The sequence below is a fragment of the Leopardus geoffroyi genome, chromosome B1, assembly GCF_018350155.1.
Source record: "Leopardus geoffroyi isolate Oge1 chromosome B1, O.geoffroyi_Oge1_pat1.0, whole genome shotgun sequence".
NCBI lineage: Eukaryota > Metazoa > Chordata > Mammalia > Carnivora > Felidae > Leopardus > Leopardus geoffroyi.
In genome coordinates this window covers 59,896,392-59,917,676 of record NC_059327.1, presented here as the reverse complement: position 1 = coordinate 59,917,676, position 21,285 = coordinate 59,896,392, and the positions used below count along the sequence as shown (strand labels likewise).

Genomic DNA, 21,285 nt, shown 5'->3' with positions numbered 1-21,285 from the left:
CTGCAAAGCCCTCAAGAGTTATGTGTAACTGGAAGTTCACACGCAGAGATTTCTATTCTCGTAGACATTGCATTTAGTTATTGTATTCAATACTGTCTATAACTGAGAAATAACAGCTGATGAGCAAAATCATTTCCTGGAGGAGCATTTCATTCTAAGAGCTGACCTCTGTGTCTATTGCTTTTTGGTTAGCATAGGTACACTCCTGAGGGATTTCCAGGTTCTTCTCTAAAGTCCTGAGTAGATTAGTATGTTCAGCTTCATGTATTAGTCTTTGATCCATTTTTCTGGGATTTTTCTGGCTTTTCTCATCTCTGTGCATAAAAATAAATTTTAAGCAATGAATAGTCAGATTTGCTTACCATAGTGAGCCCATGACTTCCCAGACCCCCTCATCACCCAGACAGTCACTCCTATATACATCTGTACTGTTTTGACTCAAACTGCCTCCTCTAATGCACTTCCTCATTAGCTTCTGGGCCTTGTGATCCCATAGCAAAAAAATTTCCCTGTACACCCATATTTTCCCTGAATGTTCCCTTACCTTCTTGCTGCAAGTAGCCTTCTTACCACATCCAGTTCTCCCCAGAGGACTTTGATTCCTCTTGCTAAATTGGTGATCACTTTCTCTTTCTCATCTTTCATTACTCTAGGCTTGGAGGTAACGTGGGCATACCCCTTGCTTCACATTGCCAATTTCAGGTCATTCTCCTCTCCTTCTTGTGGTAGAGGCTACAAGCTCTCTGAGTTTGGTTGGTAAGGAAGGGCTCTCAGTTACACTGTTCCCTGGAGAATTGTTCTCAACTGACAAGAGCTTCCTGGACAAGAGCTTACAACCTCTCCTCAGAGTGAGGAAGTTGCCCACAGCCAGTAATTGACTGACGTGAAGTACAAAAATCAGCCACCTTGACCCAAGTTGGGCAATTTTGTGATGCTCTCAGATCTCCCTGTTGGATCAGGCTCAGGCAATGTTGCAGCAAGACCCATATCTATGCATATTTTCTTCACTTTCCCTTTTTATGCTTCCTTCACTTTCTTACAGGGCCCTCATGAGCTCAACCTTTCACTAAATCACTTACACCGATACCCTCCTTTCAGGGTGCGCTACTAGGGAATCTTGCCTAAGATATGGCCGCATAAACCTCTGCCATGTCATCAGACTGTATTATCCATTACCTCTCAATGTAACAGCCTTTTACAGATACCCAGATCACTTACCCTTTCTTTGATTTTTTTTTTCAGTTTTCCCCTTAACTGTGAATATAAGACAACTCCAAATATGAGAAGATGAGCTCACGTGTAACCCATCACTAAGAGGTCTCACCTCCAGCTAACATAACCCTTAACTCAAGGATATAACTATGGAAAGGCCTGGCCCTAGTGTTTGCAGAGCATGAGGCAGAGTACTAGTGGAGGCCCACATATTGTGGTTTAAATATTTATAAGTTTTAAATCAAGGTAACAAACTATCAAATAAAATATATTCTCTTCTCCTACCTTGACAAATATAAGTCCATAACAATGCAGAATTTAAAAGGGTGAGAATGAGCTCCAGGTGGCCAAGTCCCCTAAGATCCACTGACCCCTAATATTATTGGAATAGATACAAAGAGAGGAGGACCAGAGTAGTACCCTCCAAAACACAAGGACCAAGGCAGAGGTCCCCTCTCACTCTCCGTATAATGATGGTGCTGAACAAAGTGTTAAAACATTCTTTGTATTTTTATAGTGTGAATTGTTGGTCACTAATCCAATTTGAAATGATGTCTCCTAGTGCCCTGAAGAAAAGTTGTCTAAAGATCAGTACTAAAAAGGCTTATACTTCCTACACTGTCTCTGGGCTCTTCACCTTCCATTACTTCCGAGGAAATAATACAACAGACAGAAAGGATAGAGGCAGAAAGTTCAGCAGCGAATTATAGCTTGCCCTAGAATTTGAGAACTCTGAATCAGAGAAGCTCTAAAATCTGTGTCAGCTTTGAAGAAGTATCTGCGTTTGATTGCTCAGACTTATTTAAAAATATTTATGAAATGACTTACCTGTCAAGCAACATGCTGAGCACTAGAGATAAAAAGAGGGAAATACTAATAATGTAGGAAAAAGAAAGACAAGTGAAAATAACAGCAATACACTATAATTGATCTACTAATTATTAAAAGTGTAGCAAGAACACAGAAAAAAAACAGTACTAAATTCAACTGGAGAATTAGGGAAAGATTCAGAGACGAGATAGCAAAATTATGAGTGTAAGCTTTGGGGGCAATCACAAAGGAGTGCAATTAGGCAGATGGGTCAGATCATGGAAAAACACAGATGCAGAAGAACAGGTCATGTAAGGAGAACCATACATACTGAATATTGCTGGCGGGGAGTGGTAGAAAGTAAAGCTGAAAAAGTTAGGGCAAAACCTAAAACCTGTTGGCATACCAACAACAGTCAAAAAATTTAGACTTGATGAGAGATGATTATGTCAGGTACATAATCCACCTATGCTCATAGGCTGTGGTCCTACCTCTCGGAAGTCCTAAATGAGACTCATCTACGCAACTGAGGAATACATATATAAATATTATGGCCACTTATCTTCACCTGATTCTCCCACCCAAATTTACACAATTGGCAAATAAGTCCAAGCAATAATTAGAACTTCTTTGTTGCACGTTCAAAGTATGTGTCCGACTGGACTTATGAAGTATTTTAACCTTTTTAGCCACTAATTTGTTTAGTTAAATACTTACATTGTCTTTTGTTTCTCGATGGATTTTTTAACTTTTCGAAGTTTGTTGGTCACATCATGGGCTTCTTTATCAGCTTTGAGAGACCTTTTTTCCGCTTGCTTTTGCTCCAGGGAAGTTCTCACACTTAAAGCCCTCTCTTCTACATCTCCTAAGTTAAATCTACAAACAAATGAAAAGACTCCTTGCCTTGAAAACAATATCATATCAAGATTCAAATAAATTTGCACCTACTGTTAACATCCTGACGTATACTTGTCAAGTTTTTAATTCCACTAATCTTTAGGTCTACCTCCTAAACAGAATCAAAGGCCCTTAGCATTCTGTAAATATATGTAAGTTCAGATTTCACAAATCTTCTGTGAATTTTAGAGACTCCTTTATTTTTCTCTTTGTTTTTTTCCCCAGTTTTATTGAAGTAAAATTGGCATGTAACATTGTATAAGTTTAAGGTGTTCAGTAGGATGATTTCATACACGTAGATATCACAAAGTAATTACCATAATAAGGTTTGGTAACACATCCATCACTCCACATAGTTACTTTTTGTGTGTTAGTGTGGTGAGAAGATTTAAGATCTACTCGTTTAGCTATTCTAAAGTACACAATACAGTATTGTTAGCTATAGTCACCATGTTGTACATTAGATTCCCAGAACTTAATCATATTATAAAAGTTAATTTATACCCTTTGACCAACATCTCTTCATTTCTCTCACCCACTGTGTGCCCCCAGTCCGTGGCAACCACCAATCTACTCTGTTTGTATGGGTTCAGCTTTTTTAGATTCTATATATACAGTGAGATCATACAGTATAACTTTGCTCTTAGGCAGTAATGGAGATAATCTTGGGCTCTCACCCTAACCTTCTGGATTGTAGTTACTTCTTTCCAGAAACCAGATAAACCTCAGGTGTTGCTGGCCTTTACAATCCAGAAATGTTTCCAGGCTCTGGACTTTATACCTTTTGAAACGTAAATACCTAGGGACCTAGTGGTCCAGACTTCCTGCTACTGTAGGACTTAAACTAGCAACCTAGTGCAGGTTGTGACTATTTGGCCCTTTCAGACCTGATATATTAACTAGGAAAATAGGTAAAAGATCAAATTCACATGGTATGTGAAGAGTAATATGTTTCTAGGGGAAGTAAAATTAAAAAAAAATCCTTATCTTTACATCACATGCATTTCCCTGAGTCAGGAAGCCCGGACCTTTGATAAGAAGACTGAAATGTCCATGGAAGTTTTAATCTCCTCTCAATATTTTATTGGCAAAATGCTGCGGCTGGCAGTAGCCAATAGCCATCATTACTATACTAACCACAGCTTCTTACAGCAAATCATAAGTTGGCTCTAATCAATAAAGCTTTCTAAATGTGAGGCAAAGAGTTTCTGTAAAGTCTTTAAAGAGCTAGCATGAAGAAAAAATCTTGTTAGCTATTGAAAAGTAAATAAATTGGCATACTGGTGAAGTAAAGATTTAAAAAAAGGCAGTCTATACCACATGGCAGGAAATTTTATACAGTAGACAATGAAGCAATAAAGTTAGTAAACACTTAGACCTGCTATTTTCAGACACTACTCTAACTGTCTTATATATATTTACTCATTTTGTATTCACAATGATCCTATGAGGAAAGCACTGTTACTATCCCGGTTTCACTACTGAAAAAATGGACACATAAGTGATCTGCCCAAGACTCCACACTTGTATGTGGCTGAGTCTGGCCTCCAAGTCCATGTTCTTAACTATGCAATCATGTTGTTTCTCTTTTATATTAATGCAACTTACATGATCTAGGTGAACATCTGTATGAAATGACATCATTTTCATCACAGTACTTCACTGTTAAAAATCTAAATCACTTGGAAATAATTTTTTCCTCTCAAATCTCTCTGATAACCTATTTGAAATGAATGTGCTCATGACTGGACTTCAGCCAATAATACTGTGTAGTGCTACACTTAAGACTTTCATAATTTATTTGTATTTAATTCTCACCCCAACCCTATGCATTACTATTTTTCTCACCTTATTTTGCAAATGAGGAAACTAAGTTTGAAAGTCATCAGGTAGCTGTTTCGAAGTGCCATACTAATTGACAACAGAGGTAGGATCCAGACTTGAGCCTGACTGTGAAATGCATGTTTTTAAGCACACTGATACTGTCATTAACATTAAACATGCTTCACACTCTTTTTTTTCTAGAGACCAGACTGGAGACGTTGATAGGTACAACTATTATTTGAAAAGCTCTCAGACGCACAGATTGAGCCCTAAAGTATCCTGATTTGTTGATGATCTGGAGTTACTTATGAGTAAATTAAACTGCATAAGACCAAGGATTTTCATAGTACATTTTCTAAAGAGCCCAAAATTCCATAGACATGCCAAGATTCAATTCCTCAAGCAAAATTAAATCCATGATATTTTTGTGAAATATTTTCCTTTTTTTTTAAACATTGATGGATTTTAATGAATCAAAATTAAACAGAATTATTTAACAAAAAATAGCATAGGCAAAGTTAATGGACAGGTGCTAGACTCAGAGAAGATAACTGCCAAATTAGTAACTGACAATGAACTAATTAGAATTCCTGAAAATAGTACTCTGGTTTCTCTTCAGATCGTATAAATCTTTTGCCTTTTAGAATTCCTGAAAATAGTAAAAAAAAAAAAAAAAAAAAAAAAAAAAGCTACGAAACCCAAAAGAAAAATTACTTGAATAGCACATGAGCAAAAACTTGAAAGACTGCTTACTTGAAAGAAATGCTCAAAGTCAATCCCGATCAGAGTAATGCAAATTACAACAGTAGCAAGACATGATTTTACACAATCAGAATGACAACAATTAAAAAAACCGATCCCACAAGCTTGTGAGGATAGGTCACGATAGAACCTCATGAACTACTGATGGGACATAAGCTAAGAAACCACATTAGGGGTAAGTCAACTTACCCCATTAGTTTGTCCACACTACAAAATATGGTGATTGTGCTCCTAGGTATAGGTTCCAAAGAAGCTTTTACAGGTGCATAAAACACTATATATTCTATTATACACTGCCCTTTGTTTTTTTTAATTGTGGTACAATTAATATACAAGATTATATTAGTTTCAGATGGGCAACAAAATGATTCAATATTTGCATATATTATGAAATGATTGCAATAATTCTAGTTAATATCTGTTACCATACATAGTTACAGAATCTGTTCACTTGTGATAAGAACTTTTAACAACTAATCTCTTAGCAACCTTCATATATGCAATACAATATTCTTAATATAGTAGCTATGCTGTACATTACATCTCCATGATTTATTTATTTTATATGTGGAAGTAAGTCTTGACTCCCTTCACACATTAGGTGAAAATATTTTACTTTTTAAATATTTTAAGCATGTATGTGTACATGAACAATAAATATAGTTATTTTTGGATTTCTATTTTACAGTTAGGCTTCCAGAAATATCCCAGATGCACAGAATTGTGTTTGTTTCTAACTGAAATCTATAGCCACACTCTAAAGTAAAGTAGGTGAGCTGTGTAACTTCTTAGTAGTTTGAAAATTTATTTTCCTTGTTCCAATAACAAAGGTCAAAGGAACCACTGTACTGTAATCTCCAAAAGTCCCAAACACAACAACACATTTAATTATCATTATTATTTTAAATATATATCACCAGTAATGATTAATTACTATGTCTATTTAGGTGTAAATAATTTCATTAAACTTTGCCACTTAAGCGAGAATATGTTGCCTTATTTACTATTTATTTATTTATTTATTTATTTATTTATTTATATCTGTGGCTTCTTTAAAGCTTCCATGGCTTAAAATAGTCTGAAATTATCTAAAGTAAATAAAGCATTCTTTCTGATCGCAAACTATGTGATCCAAATTAATATCCAATTAATAAATATATTTTCATATAATTTATACTTCACCAAAACTGGATGATTACATTCAATTTTAAGCTCTTTCATGCTACAGCACATAAAATTTAGCAAGATAGCAGTGTCTCAAAGTTACAGTTCCCATAATCATAAATTAAAAACAATAAAATACCTCATGAATAAAGATGCTAACATATAGTAAGGATACTTTAATTTTATATGGGATACTTGTGTGCATAAACATTCAATTTATTTCGCAAAGAACCTCATTATTTACTGGAAATGTATAAGACCGAAATAAAAATATAATAGTTTACAATAAAAATATAACAAAAAAAGGAGTAGAAAACTATTTAAAGATGGCAATTTGTAATAACACAAGTAAAAAATTTTTTCAAGAACTGAATTAGAAAGATGCTAAATATGCATTCTGCTAACAAATGAGCACCAAAAACAGTAATCAATTGCTTATTACAACAGTGGATTTTGTAACTTTCCTCACCTCAAAAGAATAAGCCTGATACAAATTATAAAAAAAAAAATTAAATTAGATGACTTACAAAAAAAATAATGCCGGCAACTTTTCCATTTTCCTTAGCTTCTCAACGAGCAGTGGAAACATTTTTACTGTGTTTCCTGAACTAAATAATGAATCAGGACTAAGATTCCTCAGAACCATTTTGGCCTGTAGCAATGAATAAAAAATTGTATTAGTTTTAAACGCTGCATAATAAAAAAAGGAATTACTACTTTTGGCTAAAATATTTTCATGGTCATCTAATCTATGTTTCTGAGCTTTTTAAAATAAAATATAATAACAAAGTAAGTATAAAAATATAAAATTTTGTAAAGAAACCATCAAAGAAATATGTAAATCAATGCACTAAAAGAACAACGACAAAAAGAGGAATATATATATATACATGCACACATATATGCAATTTAACATGCAATTATTTAAGTCGACACAAATCAGTCAGAAAGAGGTTGTTGAGTAAATGCTGCTGGTTATACTGTGGCTGAAGGTAGGGTAAATCAGTTTCTCTCCATGTCATGTATAAAAATCACTTTCAAATACATTCTGAATGTTTTTAAATGACAAAATAAATGGAAGGAAATGGAAGTTAATTATGTTTCTGAATGGGAGATGATCTAACTCAAAACATAATGTAAAAAACTCACATGGGAAAAGTCTAATATATGTCACTCCCCAAAAATCAAAAACCACAATGTGTGACAATAAGACAAACTTCAAAATATAAAAACCATCATCAACTCACTTAATATAAATATGTAAAACTTACATGATCCCAAGTTAAGGTTTTAATATACAAATAGTTCCTACAAGTTGAAATAAAAATCATGAAAGAAAAAAATTACAATTGGAATGCCTGGGTGGTTCAGTCAGTTAAGCATCCAACTCTTGATTCTGGCTCAGGTCATGATCTCACAGTTCGTGAGATCAAGCCACCCATCAGGCTCTGTGCTGACAGCATGGAGCCTCCTTGGTATTCTCCTCCTGTCTCTCTGCTCCTCTCTCTCTCTCTCTCTGTCTCTCTCAAAATAAATAAACTTAAAAAAAAATCCCAAGACAGCAGAAGATAGAGGAGTAAAGAATCTTCTCATTTACTGTCACTGTGATTTCAATCTCACTGATGTCATCAAGAACACTGACTCTGTGGATAGTGACCCCTCTGTTCTTATCTATTATAACACCAAACAGGAATTCCTGGCTTCTGGTACATGTTTTAGAAAGCACCAAGTATTAAACAAAGACCAATTTCCTTTTCCTCTTTCTATTCTATCTCCGAATCACTAGACTTCCAGTTCAACTTACAATCCTAAAATGAAAATTAAAGACTAAAATAATAACAATAATAGTAGTGGTGATAATGACACCAAGGTAACTCAAGAAAACAAGGAACATATTGTTTTGCCAAAAAACATGTGAAAATTACCTCCTCAGCATGGCCATTTTTAATCCAACTTGTTAATTCTGCCTTTAAGCTCTCTTCGTATTTTCTAGCATCCAACTTTTTAATGACTATTTTATTCTTACAATGAATGGATTTCTCTGGATCCAACTCCTTGAAAAGAAATGCCACAAAGTTAAATAAAATCATGCAAGAAAATCCAAAGATGTTTCTCAATTATACATTTCACTAAAAGAATTACAAGCTTCTTGAGAGTATAAACTATTAAATGTCTTTTTATCCCCCCAAAGTTTCCAGTACATAAACCTAATAGGACACATGAACTCTTCAAAGGAAAGAATGCAGAGCAAAACCAAGTAGAAGATGAAAACAGACAGCAATTAGGGCATAAAGAGAGAAGGGGAGCACAATGAAAGAAGATGAAGGAATATGAATCCAAGATGTGAAAGGAGACTAAGATATTGTAGCATCCCAGAAATTGAAAGAAGAAATATTTTCAAGAATTCAATGGCATTGCACCCCTGTTAAAGTAACACACACAATATTAGGAAGAAGAATGTCTGAGAAGGGGCAGTTGTATTTTGGAGAGTGTGTGTATGATTTTAAAAGATTAGATGCACATGATCAGAAAGGGTGAGAATTTGTCTTTATGAACAGCAATGTTACCATCCACTGTAATAAAATTAATTCAGATTAATTCTGTAATTATTACTTACTTGGGCCCTGGGCCAGCTTTCCCAGAATTGAAACATGGTATCATAAAGCTGGATGGTTTCTCGAGGGGAAAGGGTAAGGTCAGAAGGAAATCCATACTTTTCAATCTACATTTAAAATAAAATTAACAATTTTAATATTCTTTTATTTTATCTTATGTTCTGTCCTTTGCCTCATGAACCTGGGTAAAACCTCCGAACATGAGAGACCCTATTTTGCAACTAAAACTTTATTCTGTTTTTGAAACAGTAACTACAACGGACTATTGAACTGGGCAAAGGAATAGGACTGAAAACAGGACTGTTGCATGTGCATTCTTGATAAAAACTAGACACTCTGAAAAAGATATTTTCCTAGTAACTGACATAATGTACTCAGAAAACGAATAAATTATAAAATGTCATCACATCTTCCAATCATAATTTTTGGAAAACAACTTGTGTAAGTTTCCTGATAGGGAAAGATACGATAAAATAGGCAGAGAGGGAATGACTAGGACCTGAGGTACCAGGGTAGGAAAAAACACATATTTTGGAACAATACTAGGAGGGTCTGACCACAGCCAACCCCCCTCAGAGGTAAGTGTCCTCTTAAGAATGTAATAAACACCACCCACTCCCCCTCAGGTTTCCCTCAGGAATTTGACAAAAGACCTAACTAAAAATAAGTAGTAAACCATAAAATGCATAACCCAAAAGGAATGATATGGCCATAGACCACCCCTCATACAATGGAAATGAGCCAATCACGAAGGGACAAGCCAGCACCTAGACTTATCAAGCCAATGAGGGTAGGACCTGAGAAGGAACTATGGGTAAGGGAAGGGAGGGCCGACCCGAACCCTATAAAACAAGGACTCTAGCCTATAGTTCGCAGGCATTCACTTTCAAATGTCCCCTCTCTGTAGAGAGCTTTCCTACTGTTCCTCCTTTCTGATCTTATACTCTAATAAACTTTTGCCTGCTGCTCATTTTGTGTCCACCTCTTCATTCTTCGAAGCCACAAGACAAGGAACCTGGGGAGTTGAAGCAAAAAATCCTGCAACACCAGGCCTTGCTAATAAAGACCTCTGGCATTTACTTTTCAATGGGACAAAATTTGGGTTGCTACCCAAATCTGTGCTTCCCAGTTTGCAATTCTAAGACCCAAATAAATACTTTTGTTTCAGTTCAGTTCTTCCTCTTTTTTTCAGTCAGCAGCCTCAGAGTCACTATCATGAACGCAAAGACTTTCAAAACAGCACTAAACTAAAAAGTTCAAATGATGGTCAGTACTACATGCAAACAAAATACTAACCAAGAGTGTGCTTGATTTAGCAAAATTGGGGAAAAAAATAAAAGCTCCAAAAAGTGGGTTTATTGTTTCCCAAACCTTTTAATTGGGCTAATTCTCTATAGATGCTTCCACATTTCAAATCAAGAGTACTGGGAAGCTAAAAAATTGGTGGACTATTTAGACAAGAAAACACAACCGGTACCCTGCAGGTTGAAATTGATTCAATTAGTAACATGATTCTTTGCTTTAGAGTACCAACCCAGGCTAAAGGGGACAAGTCTTACTTGCTTAAGTTCTAAGATAAGAACTTGGTCAACTTTAACACGAAGACTTTCAGATCACCTTCAGGACAATCAAGAAAGCTTCTTCCCCAGCTCAGTCCCTTGGTTCTGCTTTAAGCCTTTTGGATAATGCAAAGCATTAATTTTTCCACAAGTATTTTAAAGCATAAATCAAAAATTCCTGTTTCTGAAAAAGCTTGCATTGTAGTATTTTCTGCTGGTGTCAGCCACTATTGCTAAAAAAATTGCCGGTCAAACCATGATCCCTGAAATGCCAGTAGGTATTCTTTAAAGGAAAGGGGAGTGTCTTTTCACGGGTGTTCTATTAAATAGGCTTCTAGAAGGTTTGCCATTGGAAATGTCAAATCTCAAAGAAGGGACAATCATATACAGATTTCTCCAAACTTATGTGACGATAGGGCATTTGTTTTAGTAAATAGCTGTTAAGTTTTAAAAGCTAGGTTTGGAAATTCTGGGTAATAAAGCCATGCCAAACACACACATTTGGAAAACAACAACAACAACAACAACAACAACTGGTAGAATGGAAAGTACAGTAGAGTTTGAATTAGAAGATTTAGTTTCAATTCTACTTAAAAAGGCCAGTTTAGTTCTTCATCCATAATATAGGAATTAAAATATCTGTACTTCTGCCTGATAGAGTGGTAAAATCAAATAAGATACACATATCGGCATGATTTTTAAACTTTTAAAACTAGTAGATACGTAAGTCCTGAAGATCTAATGCACAGTATAGTCATTATAGATAACAATACTGTATTATAAACATGAAACAGGCTAAGAGACTAGATCTTAATTACTGCCACCACAAAATAACATCTTAATTATGTGACCTGACAGGGGTGTTAGCTAAAGCTACAAGGGCAATCATACTGCAACATATAAATGTGTCCAATCAGCATGTTGTATACCTTAAGCTTTCACAATGGTACATGTCAAATATATTTGTTAAAAAATCAATTACTCTTGAATTAAGCTTGTGAAAAAACTGTAGGATGCAAATCATTCCATGGAATTATCATTTAGCATCTCTCAGTTGGACTATTAAAAGCTAGCTAGGTAGTAACGACTGCATTATGTCAACATAGTAACTGAATATGTTATTTTGGAATGTTAGCATTTTGTTCTTTTATTAACACTACTTGAAGGTGGTGGGGCACCTGAATGGCTCATTTGGTTTAAGCATTGGACTTTTGATTTTAGCTCAGGCATGATCTCACCGTTTGGTTTATGGGATCGAGCCCTGTGTCAGGCTCTATGCTGACAGCACAAAGCCTGCTTGGGATTCTCTCTCCCCCCTTTCTCTCTGCTCCTTTCCTGCTCTCTCTCTCTCTCTGTCTCAAAATAAATAAACTTAAAAAAAATACTACTTGAAAATGGCAACTTTTTGCCTACTAAAATACATATATGTAAAATAAATTCAAAATGTGTCACAATTTTTAAGATATAAATCTTATTTCTGTCACTAGAATGTTTATGATTTCTTAAGTCTCTTATTTAACCTTTGTACAGAGCGTGGCTTTCTTCATTTCCAAAATGGACAATAATTCTGCCTATGCCATAGATTTGTTGTAAGAATTAAGTTAGATTACGTAATAGGTCTAGTGAAATACTTGGCACGTGGTTGATGCCTCAACTGTCAATGATCAACTTATAAGTCTTAATTTTTTAAAACTAGCTTAATAGCTCTGTGGCTAGAAGCTGGGAATTCAATTCAATTTTTCTCCACTACACAGTGAAAGAACTGGCAAAACCTGAGCCAGCCTAGACACAGAAGGAAGAAAACTAAAGGGTCACAGATTTGTCCCATCCTTCCTTTGTAAATACAATAGTATTATACCATGATGTTATTTTTGCAAACTACATTGTCCCTAATGCCACAGGTGATGGTAGGCATTGATCTGTATTGAGCAAAAAGAGGCAACAGTTCTTTCAAGGACTTCCTGGCGCTGACAGCTCTCCAGGAGTGAGCAGCTGTTCCTGTGTGACATGGTAATTGGTGGCAAAGGCCAAGCTCTGCTTTTTGCCAGAAATAAACCTCACATGGATGGAAGGGCAATCCTTCACCTCAGTTGGATTAAGGCCAGTTTACTCATCCTGTTCCACCCCTTCCCTTCTGAAATGATTTCTATGATAGAGCTGTAGGGGCGACAATCAAGGTGGATGGCTCTTCTCTTTATGTTGCCGCAATTTATTATGCTTTTTCTCACCACTCAGTTCTTTCATATTAATCTGAAGTTTACTATACAAGATCAGGAATTCTTTACTTGTTTGGAAAAATCTACCTGTTTTTCATTGATGCTCCTTTAAGGAAACATACTATAAAACATATGCTGCACACACAGCTGTCAACACACATTTAATAATGCTCGGGCCTTTGAGTACACCCTCCATGACTGCTACAAAAGTCCCGAAGTCAAGAAGACTCATACAACAGCATGACCTTTGCAGAAGTCACACAGGGTCAGAGCACACTGTAGCAGTTCTGTTGCTTTCCAGTTACTCCATTAATAGCTACTGAGAATAGAGGAAAAGCACTTGGACCAAAATGCCATTCTTGCTAGGTACTCCAAATCACTGTGCTCATTGCTACTTAAAGATAACCTGCCTTGAACCATCCTGCACAAAATAAATAATTTTTTAAATACTATGCTGTTATAAAAATGCCAAGTGATGACAGGGAAAGAAAAAAGGAGACAGAGAGAAAGAGAAAAGGAGAGAGAGGCAGAGACAGAAAAAGAAGTCTATTATTTATGTGTGGGTTATCATCCATATTCTAAGTCTGGGGTGTGAGTTAAGTCACAGGAATTTTGTCCATAGTTCAGTTTTATTTAGAGTTTGGATTGGGCCATTGCCACACAAAAGAGAAACTTTTGTAATAAAATTTATAAGAAAATTACCAGGATTAGGATTCATTCAGTTGCTTTTAGAAGCCATTGCAATATTGCCCAAAAGCTATAGTGATTCTCATGCATTCACTCATTCAAGGATTTATTCAACAGATTACTCAGAATACTGTGATGACAGGGCAAACTCTGTACTCTATCTTGATTGCAACCTGCCCCCAACACTTATTCATGGTGCAAGAACGAGTTAGCTGAATTACCTATGCCTCACCTTCCTCATTTGTAAATGGGAATATTAACAAGACATCCATCCTAAAACTATTGTGATGTTTCCAAGACACAAAATATGGACAATTATTAGAACACAAATTCAATGCTCAATTTAGGTTGGCTGTCTTTATGTACCATACATTTATTAAGCACCTTTTATATACAGTTTGTTAAGAACTCATAAGGACACAAAATTTGTCTTCAAGGAGTTATTCTAGTAAGATAAAGGACACATGTATAGAAGTAACTTTAGCAGTAAGCTGATCATGACTGTTGTCATACAAGAAATACAGACAAGATGCTATAGAAGTAGAAGATTACATCCAGCTAAGAAGGTCACAGAAGGACTCTGAAGATGTTTCACATTAGAAGTGTCATAAAAGATGAACAGGATCTGGACAACTGGCATTTAGCATCTAGAGTGAAACACTCCAGGAACAATATAAATTATGAGGTAAAATATAAATCTTATCTCCAGGTAAGATACATCAGATTTTGGGGTGAGGTCAGAGAAGCCATAGGAAGCCAAGCTAAGGAGCTGTGCATTCAGTAACTTCCAAAGGAAACTCATTAAAGCTTGGCAAGATCATAATTATGTTTTAGGAGGCTTAACTGACAACTTGGATTTTGGAAGGAAGACAGATTTTGGAAGGAAGACAAACTACTAATTATCACTCTGAGAGGCAATTAAGCTTGAATGGGGCCATTCCTAAGAATAGAATGAGAAAGGAAGAGAATTATGAAAGGAAAATTAAGAAATCTTCCTCCACAGACACCCCAATACCCCAAATGATGTCCCCAAACCTCTACTTTATTAATTTGCTACCAAAAAAATCATGTTGTGACTGGTATGTGAGCAAAACATCCTTTCCTTATTTAACCTAACTCAGTGATCAGATTCTCACGTATACTAGGAACTGTCCACATATAGTTGTACAGTAAGAGTCAGTGTCGCAGAAGTGGATGGAGAGACATGCATGTTGAGAAGAAGGAAAATGAACAAAGAAAATCTCTAAGAATAAATAAAATTAACCAAAAAACTTCAGGTTAAAATTTTTCATCATTTTCAAGCGTTGTGAATCCAGACACCACTGAGGGTTCATTGAAGACTACAAAGTTATTTTTGTTACTTTTAAAAAAACTAAGGTTAGAAATATTATTCAACCCTGAGAAAGGAGGATATCCTGCTGTTTGAAACAACATGATGCACCTTGATCACATTATAAGTTATACAGAGATAAGTCAGAGAAAGACAAGTAACTGAGTGGTATCACTTACATGTGGAATCTGAAAAAGTCAAACTCGTAAAAAACACAGTAAAATGATGGTTATCGGGGGATGAATGGTAGGGTGGGTGGTAAGATCAGTGTTGTTTAATGGTACAAACTTGCAACGAGTAAATAAGACATAGAAATTTAATGTACAATATAATAAATATGGATAATAATATTGTACTATAATTATGTAATTTGATACAGGTGCTAAATATTGTTATAACAATTATTTTACAATATATAAGTACATCAAAATAACATGTTATACACCTTAAATTTATGCTACATGTCAAATATATACAATAAACAAAGTAAAAAAGAAAACTAAGGTAAAATGATATAAAGTATGTAGTCTATAATTCTGATAAGAATCATGTAGGCAGGTTTTCAATTATTATATATATACAAGTAATTTATATTACTCATAACAGATATGGCTAAAGTATTACTTACATGATCTGTTGTTAGTGCAGCACATGGGTGAAAATGATCAAAATAGATGTCATCATGTGTTATTGAACATATATGCTTCTCTAAATCATTGTATCTCTCTCCATAGAGCACTAACAATGAAGAACGAGAATTTCCAAATCAATGGACACATAAGGACTGGACTGATTTTAGAGCAAAAGAAAAATTCCAAACATACCAAGTCTAACTTTATATGATTCCTTCATTCGAAAGTGATATTTGTGAGAACTGGCACAATAGCCAGCATTTCTATTTTTTCCCATTGTACTGTCTTCTTGTTTCCAGTAGCGTTTTACTAATTGTAGCCACCTTAAAAGATAAATTTACATATCATGTAAGCAGTAATATAGTAGTACTTCTTGTGACACTAAATATTTTAAATAAAGAAAATCTCATATGCTGGGGTGCCTGAGTGGCTCAGTCGGTTAAGCGTCAGACTTCGGCTCAGGTCATGATCTCACAGTTTGTGAGTTCGAGCCCCGCGTTGGGCTCTGTGCTGATAGCTCAGAGCCTGGAGCCTGCTTTGGATTCTGGGTCTCCCCTTCTCTCTGCCCCTCCCATGCTCATAATCTTTCTCTGTTTCTCAATAATAAATAAACATTTTTAAAATTTTCATATGCCTTAAAAATTGTACTTAAAGGAATAGGCCCTGGAGGTATACTACCTGAGACTGAATCCCAGCCTCCTTACTGCTATCTGTGGTTCTTGGTTGAATCACTGACACTCTCTGTGCCTCATTTTCCACATTTTCACATTCCACAAAAATGGAAATAATAACAGTAGTATTAGAAGTACTATTTAATAGTAGTAATCACAAGTAGTAAATCATAAGGGTTGTTGGGTATTCGAAATAAATTAATATTTGCAAAGCACTTAGAACACTGCCCAGCACATAGTAGTCTTTGCTATAATGGTTATTATTAGTAGGCAAAAATCTAGCCCAATGACAAAATGATATGGGCCTTTCAATTATTAAGTCTTTGCTATCTTTCCAAACATCTAGAAAGTGGGCCAAGATAAGAAATCTCAGGGTCTGGGGCAGAGTGTGTCATTATACTATTTTATTTTTTATGTCTTGCTAAAGGACTAAAACAAAGAACACAGATCTATCACTTACAGTGAACTTTTTTTAGGGATATGAAAGAAATTTTCTACTCAATTGCAGATCTGCCTGGGACATTCCTCGATTTTCTTTTATTAAGTGTGGCCTTTCTCAGCACCTGCTAGGAGGTGCTATTGATGCTCTGTTCCTTAAATAGTCGGAGATAGGTTAATAAACTCACCAGAATGTTATGAAACTCATCAGAACCCATATAGAAAGTATAAAATTTTAAATACAAAAGCATTTATATAAATTGGAACATAAGGCCTACTCAGTAAGATGTTCAGGGTTACTTATGGTAGCTGAAAGAGCCAAAAAGGGACATCGGATCATGACAAGGAGATGCTCCCAGACTTCTGCTCCAATTTCTCCACCAAGACAATGGACCTATTAAAGCAAAAAAAATCTCCTTTGAAAAGCTTACTTAAAAATAGCAAATTAAAACAGGACGTAAGAGCTTGGATCATCATACACACTTTCCTGTTACCTTTAACTGCCCATACGAAGTTTTTATAAATATCCCCAAATCCAGATAATAGAAAAATTTGACATGTATTTTCTTGGTTTTTTAAAATATTTATTTACTTACTTTTGAGAGAGAGGGAGAAAGAAAGAAAGAGAGAGAGAGGTAGGGAGGAGGAGAGAAAGAGAGGGAGAGACAGAGAGAGAGAGAGAGAGAGAGAGAGAGAGAGAGAGAATTCCAATCAGGCTCCACACTGTTAGTGCCATCAGCACAGAGTACAACAGGGGGCTCCATCCCACAAAATGTGAGATCATGACCAGAGCCGAAATCAAGAGTCTGACGTTTAACCAACTGAGCTACCCACGCACCCCTACACAAATTTTCTTTAATCCTCATAATCAACCCATCAATAATTCCTCTTTCTCTTACTTCTGGAAATTTCTTTCAAATCTACGCATTTCTTTGCACGTCTACTGCCAGCCAAGTCATCATCACATCTCAGTGCACTACCACAATATCCTCCTGACTATTATCCTAGCTTCCCTTAATGCCCCCAGCATTCTTCATATCATTAGCCAGAATGATAGGTCTAAAAGAAAAATTCGATCAGGCCATGTCTCTAATTAAATTTCTTCAGTATCTTCCTTTACACATGGAACAAGATACTAATTCCTATTATAAAAATGTAAATATCTTCTATTTGCCCCTGTAAATCTCCATTGTTTTCTATCCTGCTCTCGTTGGCCAAAAAAAATGACCTATAGAGATTGCTTTAAAAGAACTCCAATATTCTCAGGTTCCACTGGACTCGGCCAATGGACAGCCTTGGCAAGGGATCAGAAGAAGGGAGGAGAATGAGCATGAGGTCTTTATTCCACTGGATCCTTTCCTTAATGGTTACCTACCTATGTCCCTCAACTAAGATAAGTACTCACAGTGTGGCTAGCTCAATCAGAATCTCCTTCTGAGTCTAAGTAACTGCTTCTTTGCCTTGCCCCTTAAAGCACAGGGGTAAGTTACTGGCCTAGGTTACTGTATTAATCTTTATAGTTTCCCTCACACACATTTTTGGAAAACTCTCTTCTTGAATTGTTGTGTTTTTACTGTGCCATTTGTTTCCTGTTGGGTCCATGACTGATAAAATAACTTACATAACTGTCATTATTATTAGAGACCAAAATTCTTTGCTTTAGAGATCAAAGTTTGGATTTTGAAATCTCTGTCCAGGAAAACTTATGCCATGGTGGTTAATTGTGCTCCCCTGAAACAGTAGTCACCAATAGCAGGTATCTTTGCCACACAGAGTTCCGCAGCATATACTAATAACCCCTATTGAATCACAACAGGAAAACAGAGCCAAAAGACATATGATTCACTGGGGAAACCATTTAAAAGGCAGCACCTCCCCCACCCCCGCCACCACCAAACCTGAACTCTACACAAAGGGACAGATGTCTTGAAGCACCAAATATCTTCATTATGACACTTATGCACACTAGGAAATCAACCTAGAGAAATAATACCAAACCTACCTCATCAAATATAACATATCTGATCCTTTTCACCCATGCTTGGCGATGAGGAGATAACAGCAGAATTTCAAAGCAGGCAGGCACTGTAATAAGTACCTAAAAATAACATTGCATAAACAAACATTTTGAGTACTTACTATGTGCAGACTTTGTTATAAGAATATAAAGATAGAGTTATAACTCCTAAATGTACCTGCTAATAACTAGGATATAGTATTACTTTTGAGAATGTTTCTTTAAAATTGTGATATATTAGGTTGAACCTTATGAAACTATAATTCTTATGCATCAAAGTGGCAAATATCAGTTTGAAGTTTAAAATTCTTATGTATAAGCATTCAAAGCAATACAAACAGAGTTAATCATCACAGGTTTATTTCCTCAAAATCGGACCCTGAGATAGTTTTGTTTGAAGAATTTCTATTTTCAAACATGGGGAGAAGGAGGATTGGGCTGAGGAAGGAGCTAACCTTCAAAACAAGCCTGAAGAAACCCTGGCCAACCTGGCTCAGAATTCTGGAGTGAATACTGGTTGTCAGAAATAGTCCACATCAGGCCAAAATGTCCCGGTGTTCATACTCTAGCCTAACTCAGCCACAGGACACAGATTGTGGAGGCAGAACTGGAGGAACTGACAGCTAGTATTTGTCTTGACCACCCTCGCCACATTTGGGCAGCAAAACTGTCCTTGAGAGGCAATCTGGGTAGCATATCTTCATGCCTGCTCTGCTGTGTTCTACGATCATCTTTTCACTTTTTGTTCAGTCTTACTTGTTTATTTATGAATTCGTTAAGGAGGAAAACTATCTATGATTTACTTAGTGTCAGGTATTCTATAAATAACACAACATTTTTGAAATTATGATGAGTATCCTACTCATCAAGAACAGTAAGAGTTTCCTAATTAGCAAGACAAAGTAATTCTTGTTAGAAATCGGTGTTTGTGAATTTTTAATAACATTGGATTCTTCAGATCATTTTGAATCCATTTATAAATCAAGATGATGCAGTAAACAATAACTGAAATATGAAATCAAAATTTAAGCATCCTCAGAGAAAGACAAGTGCTAGTTCTCACTCTTTGGAATATAACAATATTAAATTTTCTGTGAAGTCATTCATCTCTTGTAAATTCAAAAAAAAAATAGGGGCGCCTGGGTGGCGCAGTCGGTTAAGCGTCCGACTTCAGCCAGGTCACGATCTCACGGTCCGTGAGTTCGAGCCCCGCGTCAGGCTCCGGGCTGATGGCTCATGATGGCTCAGAGCCTGGAGCCTGTTTCCGATTCTGTGTCTCCCTCTCTCTCTCTGACCCTCCCCCGTTCATGCTCTGTCTCTCTCTGTCCCAAAAATAAATAAACGTTGAAAAAAAAAATTAAAAAAAAAAAATTTCCACAAGGCTTTGTGCAGATGTGGAATCTCTAGTATAAGAAACATATATTAGTACTATTAAGTAATTTAATAACAAGTGCATTAATTAATATATCCTACCTGACAGTTTAGGGCATCATGACGATAATCCCTTGTAAAAACACCACATAGAGCTTCACCATTTGGCAGATTTTTGGTAAAACGACTCTGAACAGTTGCTGCCACTTGATTAACAAGGGCCTGATTGATAAAGGATTGATAAAGGAAGAGATTCAATAATCACATAATAAAGCACAGGTGAAACCTCAGAGAACAACAGGAACAGTCTAAAAATATGTATGACTACAAGTACAGAAGCTTAACAGCCCCTTTCTTATACCCATCTACTCTAAATACACTCACATATTCTCTTTGAGATATTTGACTAAGCATGTGAACCTCATTGATAAACCTCAACTTAAAGTAAAATGGGAAAAAAATGGCTTAATCAGAAAAAACAGGAAATGTTGCTCACACATAAGAAAGAAAATAGCTGAATACCTTTGACAAAGGCTTAGAAAGAAGCTGTGAGTCTACTATAAAAGAAAGATCAAGTGAAGGATAGTCAGATTTGTAGTTCTCATATTTGGGGACTTCCTTCAGATACCTAAAGTTTAAATATAGATACCTGAATACTTTGGATCAAGTAGGTAGCCTGGCTAGTGGAACTGAGTATGTGGAAATCTATGAACATCTATTTCACACTTATGCACACACCACCCCCCCACCAAATCCACACAGATTAAAACATAAAGGTTAAAACATACACATAAAGACACTAAAAGTGAACATTTTCATATATTTTCATATATCTGGGCACACACATGGAAATACTAAATGAAAACATTGATAAGCCTGACTACACAAAGATATGAACAGATTATTATCATTTATATGACCCAATATAGTAAAAAGCCAAAATAAAAGTATATTTATTATAACATATAAAGAATAATATACTTAGTATACAAAACTCTAACAACTCAATAAAAAGAAAAGCCCACTTCTTCCTTAAAAATCAAAACATGGGCAAATGCATCCACAAGTAGTTCATGAATA

At 35.8% G+C, this 21,285-nt stretch overlaps 1 protein-coding gene across 10 annotated transcripts in view; it reads right to left on the bottom strand.

Moving 5' to 3' along the window:
- The window catches only part of DDX60 (DExD/H-box helicase 60), a 107,852-nt gene that overhangs the window by 47,945 nt on the left and 38,622 nt on the right, over positions 1–21,285 (bottom strand). For all 10 annotated transcript variants that reach the window (XR_006708758.1, XR_006708763.1, XM_045463601.1 and 7 more), the window contains 10 exons: positions 20,308–20,427; positions 18,820–18,915; positions 17,096–17,211; positions 15,901–16,031; positions 15,705–15,814; positions 9,287–9,391; positions 8,595–8,723; positions 7,197–7,321; positions 2,740–2,898; positions 167–314 (listed from right to left, as the gene is read on the bottom strand). Coding sequence is in view for 8 of the 10 variants with exons in the window: in XM_045463601.1 (XP_045319557.1) it covers positions 167–314; positions 2,740–2,898; positions 7,197–7,321; positions 8,595–8,723; positions 9,287–9,391; positions 15,705–15,814; positions 15,901–16,031; positions 17,096–17,211; positions 18,820–18,915; positions 20,308–20,427 (1,239 nt within the window). In the remaining 2 variants the exon portion in view is untranslated. The remainder of the gene's footprint in view (positions 1–166; positions 315–2,739; positions 2,899–7,196; positions 7,322–8,594; positions 8,724–9,286; positions 9,392–15,704; positions 15,815–15,900; positions 16,032–17,095; positions 17,212–18,819; positions 18,916–20,307; positions 20,428–21,285) is intronic.